This window comes from Oncorhynchus gorbuscha, linkage group LG01 (assembly GCF_021184085.1).
Source record: "Oncorhynchus gorbuscha isolate QuinsamMale2020 ecotype Even-year linkage group LG01, OgorEven_v1.0, whole genome shotgun sequence".
Taxonomy (NCBI): Eukaryota; Metazoa; Chordata; class Actinopteri; order Salmoniformes; family Salmonidae; genus Oncorhynchus; species Oncorhynchus gorbuscha.
Genome location: NC_060173.1, coordinates 102,741,402 through 102,756,960, shown reverse-complemented (window position 1 = coordinate 102,756,960; position 15,559 = coordinate 102,741,402). Strand labels below are relative to the sequence as shown.

At 45.3% G+C, this 15,559-nt stretch overlaps 1 protein-coding gene across 23 annotated transcripts in view; it reads left to right on the top strand.

Moving 5' to 3' along the window:
- LOC124047616 (CLIP-associating protein 1-B-like) overlaps positions 1–15,559 on the top strand; it is a 131,059-nt gene that overhangs the window by 52,714 nt on the left and 62,786 nt on the right. For 21 of the 23 annotated variants that reach the window (XM_046367946.1, XM_046367956.1, XM_046367966.1 and 18 more), the window contains exon 8: positions 1,441–1,511. In XM_046367946.1, the coding sequence (XP_046223902.1) occupies positions 1,441–1,511 (71 nt within the window). Of the gene's footprint in view, positions 1–1,440; positions 1,512–5,264; positions 5,871–12,973; positions 14,600–15,559 lie in introns of those variants that run through there. The other 2 variants (XM_046368029.1, XM_046368034.1) reach the window with 2 other exon arrangements.

Here is a 15,559-nt window from a genome sequence, read left to right as displayed (position 1 = left end):
CTCTGCAGGTTGAATATAACCTTCTGGTTGAAAATAACTCCTCCTCCTCTGCAGGTTGAATATAACCTTCTGCTCCTCTCCTCTGCAGGTTGAAATAACCTTCTGCTCCTCTCTCCTCTGCAGGTTGAATATAACCTTCTGCTCCTCTCCTCTGCAGGTTGAATATAACCTTCTGCTCCTCTCCTCTGCAGGTTGAATATAACCTTCTGCTCCTCTCCTCTGCAGGTTGAATATAACCTTCTGCTCCTCTCCTCTACAGGTTGAATATAACCTTCTGCTCCTCTGCAGGTTGAATATGCCTCCTCTCTCTCTGCAGGTTGAATATAACTCTGCAGGTTGAATATAACCTGCTGGTTGAATATCCTCTCCTCTGCAGGTTGAATATAACCTGCTGCTCCTCTCCTCTGCAGGTTGAATATAACCTGCTGCTCCTCTCCTCTGCAGGTTGAATATAACCTTCTGCTCCTCTCCTCTGCAGGTTGAATATAACCTTCTGCTCCTCTCCTCTGCAGGTTGAATATAACCTTCTGCTCCTCTCCTCTGCAGGTTGAATATAACCTTCTGCTCCTCTCCTCTGCAGGTTGAATATAACCTTCTGCTCCTCTCCTCTGCAGGTTGAATAACCTAGGTTGAACCCTTCTGCTCCTCTCCTCTGCAGGTTGAATATAACCTTCTGCTCCTCTCCTCTGCAGGTTGAATATAACCTGCTGCTCCTCTCCTCTGCAGGTTGAATATAACCTTCTGCTCCTCTCCTCTGCAGGTTGAATATAACCTTCTGCTCCTCTCCTCTGCAGGTTGAATATAACCTTCTGCTCCTCTCCTCTGCAGGTTGAATATAACCTTCTGCTCCTCTCCTCTGCAGGTTGAATATAACCTGCTGCTCCGCTCCTCTGCAGGTTGAATATAACCTTCTGCTCCTCTCCTCTGCAGGTTGAATATAACCTTCTGCTCCTCTCCTCTGCAGGTTGAATATAACCTTCTGCTCCTCTCCTCTGCAGGTTGAAAATAACCTTCTGCTCCTCTCCTCTGCAGGTTGAATATAACCTTATGCTCCTCTCCTCTGCAGGTTGAATATAAACTTCTGCTCCTCTCCTCTTCAGGTTGAATATAACCTTCTGCTCCTCTCCTCTGCAGGTTGAATATAACCTTCTGCTCCTCTCCTCTGCAGGTTGAATATAACCTGCTGCTCCTCTCCTCTGCAGGTTGAATATAACCTGCTGCTCCTCTCCTCTGCAGGTTGAATATAACCTTCTGCTCCTCTCCTCTGCAGGTTGAATATAACCTGCTGCTCCTCTCCTCTGCAGGTTGAATATAACCTTCTGCTCCTCTCCTCTGCAGGTTGAATATAACCTTCTGCTCCTCTCCTCTGCAGGTTGAATGTAACCTTCTGCTCCTCTCCTCTACAGGTTGAATGTAACCTTCTGCTCCTCTCCTCTGCAGGTTGAATGTAATCTTCAGTAGATTTGATGAAGTCCAAAGAGCTGGGAATATGATCCCATCCTCGGGTTCAGGTGAGTGATGCTGCTGCTGGACCCCTGTTCTGTTCATTCACGGTAGAGGGGCTATTACCATTGCTTCTGGGGCTGTTTGTGTCTGTTTGCTTCCTTCCTGTTTGCATTTTGCTGTGTATTTTGTATGCACTTCGAGTTTCTGGACGGACTCAAATAGAACCGTAGAATCTTATTGACTTAGCTGAGAGCTGTTTCCCATGGAGCTCTAGGGTTATGAGGGGATTTGCCTAATTTCTCTGTGAGATCTCTCTGTCTCGCTCGCTCTCTCTCTCTCTCTCTTTCTTTTTCTTTTTATAAGAAACATTAATGTGTTGAAAATAGTTTGCATAGTCAACTTACACACAGTTCTGACACACACACTTACCCCACCAGACATGCCACCAGAGGTCTTTTCACAGTCCCCAAATCCAGAACAAATTGAAGAAAGCGTACAGTATTATATAGAGCCATTATTTCATGGAACTCCGTTCCATCTCATATTGCTCAGATGAACAGCAAACCTGGTTTTCAAAAAACGGATAAAGCAACACCTCACGACACAACGACTCTCCCCAATTTGACAGTTTGTGTGTATGTATTGGTATTGATATGTTGGCTATGTGTGCCTTTTTTATTTATTTTTGAATTGAAGTAGTTCTGTCCTTGAGCTGTTGTCTATTAATGTGTGGACCCGAGGAAGAGTAGCTGCTGCTTTTGAAACAGCTAATGGGGATCCTAATAAAATAGAAAGTAGCAAATCTATAGATTTTCCTCTCTCTCTGTCTCTCTGCGTGTCTCTCTCTCTCTCTCTCTCTCTCTCTCTCTCTCTCTCTCTCTCTCTCTCTCTCTCTCTCTCTCTCTCTCTCTCTCTCTGCGTGTGTCTCTCTCTCTCTCTCTCTCTCTGCGTGTGTCTCTCTTTCTCTCTCTCTCTGCGCGTGTCTCTCTCTCTCTCTCTCTGCGTGTGTCTCTCTCTCTGCGTGTGTCTCTCTCTCTCTGCGTGTGTCTCTCTCTCTCTCTCTGCGTGTGTCTCTCTCTCTCTCTCTCTGCGTGTGTCTCTCTCTCTCTCTCTCTGCGCATGTCTCTCTCTCTCTCTCTGCGCATGTTTCTCTCTCTCTGTGCATGTTTCTCTCTCTCTCTCTCTCTCTCTCTCTCTCTCTCTCTCTATCTCTCTCTCTCTCTGCATGTGTCTCTCTAGGCTGGATATTTAGCTACATTTCTTTTTGGGCTGAGGGAATTAAACACAACACAACCGGAGCTCATAGTTTTTACTTTTATCTTTTTAAGTTGAGGCTTGTTTCTACCTCAAGCAGGTAGTGCCGTCTGAGATTAGGCAAAACAAGAAAACATCGGTATAATGTGCTTTTGGGATGGGGATAAATGGGTATTGCATCACGTTTGTTTGTTTATTTGTTTATTTGTTTATTTATTTATTTATTTATGTATGAGGCCAGGAACTGTATGCTTAGAAACTGTTCCTCTCTCCCTCCATTTTCACGCACTCTTTCCCCAGCTTTCTTGCTTCCTCCTCTCTCTCACCACTTGTTTTCTGTCCTCTCCTTTCTCTCCCCTTGCTGTTGGCACCATTGTGGCCTGCCCATGTTGTGTCCACTCTCCAAATCTGTCACCAGTGTGTGGGTTTGTATGTGGGTGAGAGGAGGCCTGAGGGCCAGACTGACAACCTGGGACTTGAGTGGATGAGTTTCCCCACAGGAGGGCAGCCACCTCTGGGTCTCAGATGTTGCATTCCCTCAGTGTAGCCAAGCCAGATCAGACTCACTGTAATCCCTTCAAGTGTGTGTGTGTGTGTGTCTATACAGAGCATTCGGAAAGTATTCAGGCCCGTTCACTTTTTCCACATTTTGTTACGTTACAGCCTTACTCTAAATTTGATTCAATAATTTGTTTCTTCATCAATCTACACACAATACCTCATAATGACAAAAACGAAAACAGGTTTTTAGAAATGTTTACAAATGTATTAAAAATAAAAAACAAATACCTTCTTTACAGCTATCTATGTGTGCGTTTCAGTCCCTTTTGTCGCAGCAGTTTCAGTGTCCAGTGTCAGTGTGTAACCAGAGCTGTGACGTGGGCAAGGGCTCGCTGACTCCGGCACATTCTAGCTGACTGGGTACAGTGTTTGTTTGCAGGACAGGTAGAATGGCTGAGCTGAGGGGAACTGTGGAAGCTGCTCGGCAGTTAGGAACTGTTTTCCATGCCCTCAGACAGTAACTTCTCCCTCAAGGACTATTACGATGGACTTTACTGAGAGAGACAACAAATATTTAATAATATTATATTTAATAGAAGTTAATAATGTTTTGTTTTATTGTGCATAATAGCATTAACAACCCACTCTCTAAAGCTTTTGACATTATTGTTGATCAGAATCAGACATTTAAGGGAAAGAAAACAAGAAAGCCTCTCTGTGAAACGACTATTGCTTCACCCCCTCACTCTTCAAAATCATATTTCCAGATTAATTTCAGACGCTTGCTGTTTTGATGACATTTTAATTGGAAAATGAAAAGTAATATTACACTATTCATTATTCACTTGGCGCTTTTGTTTTCCCCAAACGGTTCAACTCAAATTAATGTATGACAGAGCTGAGAGCGATGACTAAGATTGTTCCCCTACCTTGTAAAAAGGAGCTCAGCTCTCAACTCTGAGGGAAATAGTTTCTCTGTGTGTGTAACTTAGAGGAGGGCAGTCAACAGCACACATGGTAATGAGGACCTTTCACTGCGGAGACATGGATCGTATTCATTAGGTACCAAATGGAACAGACCGGGCTGAAACGGGGAGGAACTACCTGAACTTGACCAATTAGAAACACTCGTTGTTGCAAAACATTTTGCTGCAGTGTGTCCTAATGAATACTACCCTCTGTGCTGACCAGCGTTGTGTGGCCCCCCTAGCCATTAGGACCTGGAGACACAGATGGGGACAGAATGCTCCCAGCTAGTCAGGGAACTGAAGGAATAGCTCTCCTGTTCCTTTCCATCTGACCAGAGTAACCTCAACCTCCATCTGTCTTAGCTCAAAGGAACACGGAGAAATGTTGCTAATGGATTGAAACCAAAAGAAAAGCTATTGGCATTGCCAACTACTGAATTTCATCTGTCATTGTAGTGGTAAAGTATCTGTATTCCCTAGAGGCATACATCGGCTACAAGTAGAAGATGATTCAGTTTAGTTGACAGGAAATAGAAACTTTAGTAGTTCATCTCCTGGGATATGATGGGATGTTAGAATGTCCTGACTGCTGACGCATAAGCGATGGGTTTTCCTCCTGTAGAGGTGAAAGGTTGTGATGTGTAGGCTGCTGCTGTCAGATTGTGGCTGTGAATCTCATATAGACTTACTGTAGAAGTCCCATTTGCCACAACACAGTGATTTGGCCTAAGTCCCCAGATGTATCTTGCAGAAGGCTTATAGGTACTGTTGAGATGACTCATGAGATAAAGAAGCCGTCCATTGACTCAGTTTGTGCTGGTTGTATGTTCACCCTCTGATGTTTCTTCTGTTAATCACATGCCAACCTTCATCTGATTTGAGTGGCGTTTTTGTTACTAAAAGCCCAAATGTCACTTCTCTGCAAATGAGGGGTGCACTGCAGCCTGAGCCTTTTGATATGTGTTCCCATGTGGCTCAGTTGGTACACCATGGCAGTTGCAACTAGAGGTCTGCGCGGGACTGATTTCTTTATCCCGCCAGCACCTGCAGCTTTTCATACCGCACCCGCCTACCCCCACAGGCTTTTTGTCCGACTTCCACACACTACAGCAAGAACTGGTCCCGAACCCAACCCCAGTCCCGCAATGTTATTTTAGGCATATGTGACGCAGCTCACTTGCCAGCCATGGTCCCAGCTTGAAGCACCAAATTCTGAGAGTGTGTAAACAATGAGATAAAGATGTGCTTTTAATACAGCAAGTAGGCCTTTGGAATAACAACATTTTACATCCCTAAGTCATCAGTCTGACCGCCCGCATCATGACAAATGCAGACCGCACCACAATGATCTCTGTCTGGACCCGCAGCCCTCTACTTGCAATGCCAGAGTTGTAGGTTCGATTCCCAGGGGAGACCAGTATGCAAAAAACAAAGTATGAAAATGTATGCACTCACTACTGTAAGTTGCTCAGGATAAGAGCGTCTGCTAAATGACTCAAATGTAAATGTAAAATGAGAGCGAAGGCAGCGGTATTGGATGATTCAGTAGTCACCAGACTAGAACAGGAGGAGAGAGAGAGAAAGAGAGGAGTGCAGAGAGACACACACAGACGTGAAGCAACATTCTCCCTGACTGTTCACTCACTCTCTTCACTCTGCTCTGCATGGAAGGAAGGCTAGGCACTATGACAACTGGGGAAGGTAAGAGCCCGAATGGAATGGACTATTTCATGTCAAGGGCAGAACACAGGGCTCAGAGGCGAATGGTTGTTTCTCTCTCTCGCTCTCACTCTCTAGGGGGGGCAGTGATTTGTAAGGTAGAGAAAATCATATTAACTCGTGATTTGTCTAGTTATTTTGTATATTTCTTGTGAGACAATGTAGCAATTTGAGATTGTAGGCCCAGTTCCTAGAGCCTTGATAGTGAACATATACATTGAAAAACAACAGACAGTGAATGGTGGGGCTGTTGTTTTCAAACTCTCTAATAGAGAATGATTGTTGTTGTTTACCATGTCTGTTTTATTGTGTAGGATAAAACAGACCACTGTTTTGTTGTATAGTTTATTATATATATATATATATATCCATCCATCCATCCATCCATCCATCCATCCATCCATCCATCCATCCATCCATCCATCCATCCATCCATCCATCCATCCATCTAGTGGGGCAAAAAATTATTTAGTCAGCCACCAATTGTGCAAGTTCTCCTACTTAAAAAGACAAGAGAGGCCTGTAATTTATCATAGGTACACTTCAACTATGACAGACAAAATGAGGGGAAAAAACCCAGAAAATCACATTGTAGGATTTTTAATGAATTTATTTGCAAAATATGGTGGAAAATAAGTACATGGTTTCCAGGTGTTTGACACCATTCCATTTGCATCGTTCTGGCCATTATTAAGAGTCGTCCTCCCCTTAGTAGCCTACTATGATGACGTGTGTTTAGGCTCGTTAAAGGGATGGAAGAGGAACGGGAGGAGATGGTCAAGAACATGGAGAGAGGCAGAGCAGGAGAGGACGAGCAGCAGAGGGAATTCAGATTCAAAAGAAAGCCTTCTAATCCCATCACACACTCAGAGGATCGCACAGTGCAAGCTGTGTCACACACACACAGTGGATTTGGGCACAGCAAAAATACTTCACAGATGGTGTGTGTGTGTGTTAGTCTGTTAATGGCTGCTCTTTTATATATACTATACTAGAGTTCAATCAGTGATAAGTTAGTGCTGGCCGTGATGCATTTAACTGCACATGCAAGATGGCCATTTTGTAATGACTAACAAAGGCAGGTTTTAGGTAATGCTGCTCTGATTCCTCCACCATTGGCTCATAAAGCTCTGCACTTAACACTGACCACTTGCTCATAAGCTGTTGTGTGTGTGTGTGTGGAGGGGGGGAGGGGGTCTGCATGAGGCTGGCAGTACATGCCATGCATCAGGTCAAACTGCTTTCTGCCCTGTCAAGAAACATCTGTATAACTTTTTAGACATTCAGAAGGCAAAGCTGACCTCATTTTTACACCCAGCTGCTTTTTGATAATGAAAATCTATCTCTGTCGTACACGCTAGGCTACGGCCACTCAATAGATAACCACACAGATCCTGGCCTCTCCCTGGCCTGGAAGACTACATCCTGTGTATTGTGACAGAGAGCTGATATGGAGCTCCGAGGGGGTTGGTCAATACGTGACCGACCGGCTCAATTCCGTTTTATGTAGCAACATTTGAAATGGTGTTTTTTGCTTTGGATAAAAGTAGAGACTCAGAGCTGGAAAATGATATATCATACACTACAGTTGAGGTACAATGGGAAAGTAATTCTGCTTTGAAAGTTACTTGTAACCTCACTTTTGAGAAAATGGCCCTTGAATGTCTTGGTACACATACTGGAGAGCTCTTTTTGTCTACACCCATTCAGCATCGTTCACACCCTCTTAAGATTTAGCCCCACCCATCTCTTTAAGGATTCACATGTGAGGCTGTGTACTAAACAACCAAAGATTTCAAGACTAAAGGCTGGTTTATACTACTGGTTTGTTCGTAAATTTATTCTGGAGTGCCAAAGTGTGCTCAGAATGTGCTCTGGGCGTCCGTAAACTCACTGTTGTCAGATTGTCATTCGTAAATTCAGAGCTTTTCGCTCTGAGCGTTTAGAGCGCACACTGGACGCTCTGGCTAAGGAGCACCCAAGCTAACTGGCTAAAGTTGGTGATTGCAAATGTGCTGCTGGCAACAATTGAATAACTTTTTTTTGCCAACATTTACTGACATCGGCCATATTCAATGGGTGTTGAGCGTTCGTTAATTCATCAGTTATTCTGCGCTCTGGCACACACAGACAAGAGTGCTCTGAAATCGGAGTATATAGCCAGAGCGAATTTACCATCTACGTCTAGCGACAGTTGTCGCAGTGACATCATGAACATTCTATTGAAATGGTTACTTGCATAGTGGAGTCTTTTGTTTAGACATATAGCTAGCTAGCTAAACAATGAACCATAATCCCAACTCATAACGTTCAATGTTAGTTAGCTAACATTAGGCTATAACTAGCAATACAAATGGCTCTGAGATACGAATAATATAACTACACACATCATCCACGTAACTTTAGCTAGCAAGAGAGCCAGCTAACGTTAGCTAGCTAACAGTACACATGAACTTAAAATGAAAACAACTTACTGACTAAATTAGATACGTGTAATATCTGAAAATATAGCTAGCTAGACTGTCTTACCCGTATACATGTATGGACGCTTCTCCCTCTCTATTACAGATGCCATGGTTGCCCATAGTTTGAAGATGTAATCCGGGAGACAGGTGTTTAATACAACAGCCTTCTGTTTGTTCTCTTTTCGACTCCGTCTGCATATTTGCAATCAAACACCAGAATTTTCTCCATCCTCTTAGCTATCATACTCTACTTCCACTGATTTCCAAGCTCCAGAAAGTGGAGAACAACACCTTTGCAGTATCTTTCAAAAAAGGACATGTTAGAAAGGATTACCTACACATACTGACCAGATCATGTTTTAGACAGAAGTGTGCTACATGGCAGACCAATCCGAACTCATCTCTTGGCATGTCCAGCCCACTTATTATCTCAACCAATCATGGCTAGCGGGAAGGTTCCCGTCTCTTTCTGTGGCTAAACCAACTAGGCTCGTAATTTTATTTATTTATTCGTATTTACAGATGGCATACAAGTTTGTTATTAAGGCACATGAAAGTTCACGTTACAGAAGGCAGTTCTGCCAAAAATCGCATCTCCTCTGAAGTAGTGATGTGCGACATGCGCCCAGTTTCCTAAAACGAGTCACATATTATGGTGAAATGATCTTGGTTATACAGTGGCATGTTAAACAAGAGAGAACATTTTTAGAAACACTCTCTCTAAGCATGCACACCAGTGTTTCCTTTGTGTTCATTTAAGTGTGGCGCTGCTCCACAACATAATCATTCTCGCCACACCAAAAGAAACATCCTATTTCTCCCAAACATAGTTTCAATACAGTTCTGTACAGCACATTCACTTTTCTTGGTAAATAGATATTCTGTCTTGGTTCAACACACTTCTGAAGGTTATTTAGCTCTGTGAGCTGTGGCAGGCAACCAGTGAGCGAGTGACCAGTGCTCAATACAAAAGCTCTGCAGCGCGAAGCACAATTCACTTGAATCACTTCAGAGTGCTTCTGCGTGAGGAACTGAAAGAAAGGTACGTTAGTTTATTTGACTAAAGTCAGCTAGCCAGCTTGTTAACTACATAAGCTAGCTATAACCTTAACTCTTCTAGCATCATTTAGCTGCCGCAATTGTAACAGCAATTATCTATCCAATATCCACAAGTATGTTGATGATAGAAACGTGGTTAACTAGCGTTACTAGTCTAGCAAGTTAGCTAGCTAGTTCGTTTGGAACTGTATCAAGTGCAAGCAAGATAGCTACATTTATCTGTCTTTGATTACATAACTTTTTTCTCAGATGACTTTATTTAAATATTTCCAGCCGCAGCAGCGAAAGAGAAAGGGGGAGCAGGGACAAACTTTATTTTGTTGGCTAACTCTTTAAAAGCTTATAGTTTTTATAACAAGTGTATGGCTTACTTTACTAGACAGAGAAGAGGCGGAATCCCGGGAGTGAGGTAGGGATGCATAAGGGACAGAAGGGAGCAGAGGAAAGGAAAGCGACAGGAAGGGAGATGGAGGTGCGAAAAGGAGAGAGGGGGGAGCAAGAGTGGAACAGAGGAAAGGAGAGAGCCAGGAAGGGAGATGGAGGTGCGAAAAGGAGAGAGGGGAGCAGAGTGGAACAGAGGAAAGGAGAGAGCCAGGAAGGGAGATGGAGGTGCGAAAAGGAGAGAGGGGAGCAAGAGTGGAACAGAGGAAAGGAGAGAGCCAGGAAGGGAGATGGAGGTGCGAAAAGGAGAGAGGGGAGCAGAGGAAAGGAGAGAGCCAGGAAGGGAGATGGAGGTGCGAAAAGGAGAGAGGGGAGCAAGAGTGGAACAGAGGAAAGAAGAGAGCCAGGAAGGGAGATGGAGGTGCGAAAAGGAGAGAGGGGAGCAAGAGTGGAACAGAGGAAAGGAGAGAGCCAGGAAGGGAGATGGAGGTGCGAAAAGGAGAGAGGGGAGCAGAGTGGAACAGAGGAAAGGAGAGAGCCAGGAAGGGAGATGGAGGTGCGAAAAGGAGAGAGGGGAGCAGAGTGGAACAGAGGAAAGGAGAGAGCCAGGAAGGGAGATGGAGGTGCGAAAAGGAGAGAGGGGAGCAGAGTGGAACAGAGGAAAGGAGAGAGCCAGGAAGGGAGATGGAGGTGCGAAAAGGAGAGAGGGGAGCAGAGTGGAACAGAGGAAAGGAGAGAGCCAGGAAGGGAGATGGAGGTGCGAAAAGGAGAGAGGGGAGCAGAGTGGAACAGAGGAAAGGAGGGAGCCAGGAAGGGAGATGGAGGTGCGAAAAGGAGAGAGGGGAGCAGAGTGGAACAGAGGAAAGGAGGGAGCCAGGAAGGGAGCTGGAAGGGAGTTGGAAGGAGAAAAGTAGAGGAGTAAGGCCAAGTTTCCACCACCGGCAATCCGAATGGGATTTAAAGTGGTTTAATATTTACAGACTGAAGCCGTGGCTATATAATACGCCACATGGTTAATCGAATATCCTTTAATTAATCTAAGGGCTAAAAATGTTTGTGCATATTTAGTCTATACTAGTCTACAGCATTATGTGTGTTTTTCTGAACTCCACCAGGACCTTGATGACCCAATGGGTCTGGAGGGAGAGGAGGCCAGGTGGAGAAGACCAAGACCAGGGAACAGTTCTGGGTTTGGTTCAGAGAGGAGGTAAAACATTTGTTTTCAAATGCTGTGATGAAACCAATGTTACATCACGTGTGTTGTATAAATTAAAACTAACAGCTATTAATCACTTATTTTCTATTTTGTGCTGTAATTTAGTCATGGATCCATGTCTTGTTGGCCTCCAGGACAGCCTAAACTGGAGGTTCCAATATCTGGAGATTCTGGGGTCCTTCAGTATGTTGGGACCTCAGGCTGCATTCTCTAGTGAGAGGATGAACACCTTTAACCTGACCTTCCTCTCCAGGCAGTTCTTGCAAGCATCAGAGGCTGCTGTGCTACACGAGTGGCCCTCTTACAAGCAACATTGGAAAATTGAAGGTATGGCATGTTGCCCAACCCTTTTTCCTGTTGAACTGTTGGCTCTTCTTTAATTTTGTACATATTTTAGTTTTTCATGTATTTCAGGGATTGGACCAGCTGACAGCAATGACAAAGCTGGCCTCGCAGTTTGGTGAGTGAGGGCAGTCTACCCCTGCCTTAGTCAACTGGCAGTGATCGCACTGACTATACCAGTGTCTTCCGCTAATTGTGAGGGACTTCTCTGCAATGTGAAAGTACATCCTCTTTGTCCCTCTCTCTTCTCTTATTATTCTTTCTGTTATTGCAGGTCAAAACAGACTTGAGGAACAGACTGCAGGGAGAGCATCTATCCACCTGCATGCAGCTCTCCATCAATGGCCCTCCCATCAAGGAGCTCAATTACAGGAGGGCGTTGGAAATCTTTTTCCAAAAGCACAGAAGAATAAAGTGCTCTGACAAGGGCTGTAAACTATGTTAGAACTAGGTTTTTGTCAGAACCTGGAAAGAGATTTCCAACACCCTTCTTTTGTGATGGACATGAATTAGTGGACTCTAATTCATGTTCAGTCTCATGCTCCTCTGTTCTGTCCAGATAAACTTTTTTTATTTCAGAAAGGTTGTGTTTCTTTTGATAGCTGCAACACTCAACTTTAAATTGCATCCTGTAATACAATAATAATTTTACCAATATGTTATTGAACTCATTTCTGGGGGTGGAAATTATATTTTAGATGGTTTATTTGATTTTTTTCCTTCTAAAAAGTCACAAGAACCAAGCTTTTCAGTGCTTATACATATTTTGTTTTGGGGGGAGGACACCGGAACCCACCAAAATAGGGGGGACCCTCACCCCCGCTAACTTTCCCCTAAAGCGAACACATTTTCCAGAGGAAACACTGATGCGCACACACACTCTTGGTTGAGCGGTAGGGTGACTGGACTGACTGGTTTGTGACTGACAGGGCAGCAGCAGCTCTCTCAGACACACACATCACACATTATTAATAATGTACCTTTAGGAAACCATTGCAGTCACTGTGGCAGAGTATCATTCCAGTGCTGGTCACTGGGGCAGAGTATCATTCCAGTGCTGGTCACTGGGGCAGAGTATCATTCCAGTGCTGGTCACTGGGGCAGAGTATCGTTCCAGTGCTGGTCACCGGGGCAGAGTATCGTTCCAGTGCTGGTCGCCGGGGCAGAGTATCGTTCCAGTGCTGGTCACCGGGGCAGAGTATCGTTCCAGTGCTGGTCGCCGGGGCAGAGTATCGTTCCAGTGCTGGTCACCGGGGCAGAGTATCGTTCCAGTGCTGGTCACCGGGGCAGAGTATCGTTCCAGTGCTGGTCACCGGGGCAGAGTATCGTTCCAGTGCTGGTCACCGGGGCAGAGTAGCGTTCCAGTGCTGGTCACCGGGGCAGAGTATCGTTCCAGTGCTGGTCACCGGGACAGAGTATCGTTCCAGTGCTGGTCACCGGGGCAGAGTATCGTTCCAGTGCTGGTCACCGGGGCAGAGTATCGTTCCAGTGCTGGTCACCGGGGCAGAGTATTGTTCCAGTGCTGGTCACCGGGCAGAGTATCGTTCCAGTGCTGGTCACCGGGGCAGAGTATCGTTCCAGTGCTGGTCACCGGGGCAGAGTATCGTTCCAGTGCTGGTCACCGGGGCAGAGTATCGTTCCAGTGCTGGTCACCGGGGCAGAGTATCGTTTCAGTGCTGGTCACTGGGGCAGAGTATCGTTCCAGTGCTGGTCACTGGGGTAGAATATCGTTCCAGTGCTGGTCACCGGGGCAGAGTATCGTTCCAGTGCTGGTCACCGGGGCAGAGTATCGTTCCAGTGCTGGTCACCGGGGCAGAGTATCGTTCCAGTGCTGGTCACCGGGGCAGAGTATCGTTCCAGTGCTGGTCACCGGGGCAGAGTATCGTTCCAGTGCTGGTCACCGGGGCAGAGTATCGTTCCAGTGCTGGTCACCGGGGCAGAGTATCGTTCCAGTGCTGGTCACCGGGGCAGAGTATCGTTCCAGTCCTGGTCACCGGGGCAGAGTATCGTTCCAGTGCTGGTCACCGGGGCAGAGTATCGTTCCAGTGCTGGTCACCGGGGCAGAGTATCGTTTCAGTGCTGGTCACTGGGGCAGAGTATCATTCCAGTGCTGGTCACTGGGGTAGAGTATCATTCCAGTGCTGGTCACTGGGGTAGAGTATCATTCCAGTGCTGGTCACTAGGGTAGAGTATCATTCCAGTGCTGGTCACTGGGGCAGAGTATCATTCCAGTGCTGGTCACGGGGGCAGAGTATCATTCCAGTGCTGGTCACTGGGGCAGAGTAGGGCTGGTGACAGGGTGTACTTAACTTGACCCTGGACAGCTGTGTGTGTGAAGGATGGACAAAACACCAAAGGCCTGGTAAGAATAACCTTTACCCATTCATCCACTTGCAAACATTAAGGCCAAATGCCAGAGTTAGATATGTAAGGGAAGCTAAGGGTTACTTTAGTACCAGCAGTAGCCTACTTGTCCAAGGGGATAGTAGGGAGTTAAACGACAGCGATGCAGTATAAAGCTCTGTTAATTCAAACTAACAATTTGTTATGGTTTGTACAGATGTAGCATCTTAATTTGATCACACACTACAGGACATTTAAAACTTGTAGTGTAATTGATGTTGAAAAAGGCTTTGGAAGTTTGCAATTTAACATTTCAGACTTGATTTTCCCTTAGAAAAAATGTACATATTGTTTGCTGTAATCTATATTCTGGAGGATAAACTTGGATAGTTTAATAATAATACAAATAATACTTTCCTTTACTGGCCTTGCTACAGCCATACGAGTACCACTGAGAAAGTGAATATCCATCACTGTCTGTCTTGCCATAGATGCGGGGATATCTCAAAGTGCTATCAGTGTTCAATTAACTGACATTGCCCTTCAGCCTGCTGGGTGGATTTCCTCACTGACAGATGGCTGCTGACTTTTATCTCAACCTTTGATTGACTCTTCATTAAGAACTAACTATATGCTCCTCTACAGAGACATAGAGAGACTAGTGAGGAGCTGACCTGTTTGTTTTGTTATAATGAAGTCGTATAGAAACGTACGTTTACCCCTCTGAAACAGCCCAGAGCCCGGGTCTCAGCTGTGTGTGTGTCTATGCTGTGATAACATTTCCCCAAATATTTTTTTTGTTTATGGCATTTTACAACTACCTGTGTTTTTTCCCCTTTCAGATCTGGCCTTTATTGTCCCATTTGTCACAGCAGCAGTCTTGACTCTGAACCCAAACATTTAGGGTGAGTCCCACATGGTATCCTATTCATCGTATGCACTACAGTTGACCATATGGCCCTGTTCAAAAGTAGTGCACTATATAGGGACAGATGTTGTTGTGCTGCTTGACCTAGGCTTTATATCTTGTTTGTTATAGGAGTTTTACAAACGTCATGGCTCAGAATAAACCGACTGTCTAGAGTTGAAGACATAACTGACTGAAGCACATCCACTAACCTTCACTGTTAGGATGCTGCTGCAGGCTCTGTTCTAAATCCCCAGTCTGTCTGTCTACCTCTGTCCTTTCATACTCTGATGAATAGGTTAGGCCTAACTCCTGACAGTACACTTGATGCTGGAGGCTTTCACTTTGTTTTGCCTTTACCAGAGGGGGATGTAGTACTTTATGGTGAGAGCCAGACCATTACTTTACCACATTCTTGCCTTTGTTTACAACACTCAACATTCACCTAACACTTGGCCACACTTAATACTGACTCTGCTTATTTTCAGTCTCTGATTTCTGTCTGCTCATGTAACGGATGTGAAACGGCTAGCTTAGTTAGCGGTGCGCGCTAAATAGCGTTTCAATCGGTTACGTCACTTGCTCTGAGACCTTGAAGTAGTGTTTCCCCTTGCTCTGCAAGGGCCGCGGCTTTTGTGGAGCGATGGGTAACGATGCTTCGAGGGTGACTGTTGTCGTTGTGTGCAGAAGGTCCCTGGTTCGCACCCGGGTATGGGCGAGGGGACGGTTTAAAATTATACTGTTACATTGGTGCCGTGACCCAGATTACTGGTTGCTGCAGAAAAAGGAGGAAGGTCAAAAGGGGGGTGAGTGTAACGGATGTGAAACGGCTAGCTTAGTTAGCGGTGCGCGCTAAATAGCGTTTCAATCGGTTACGTCACTTGCTCTGAGACCTTGAAGTAGTGTTTCCCCTTGCTCTGCAAGGGCCGCGGCTTTTGTGGAGCGATGGGTAACGATG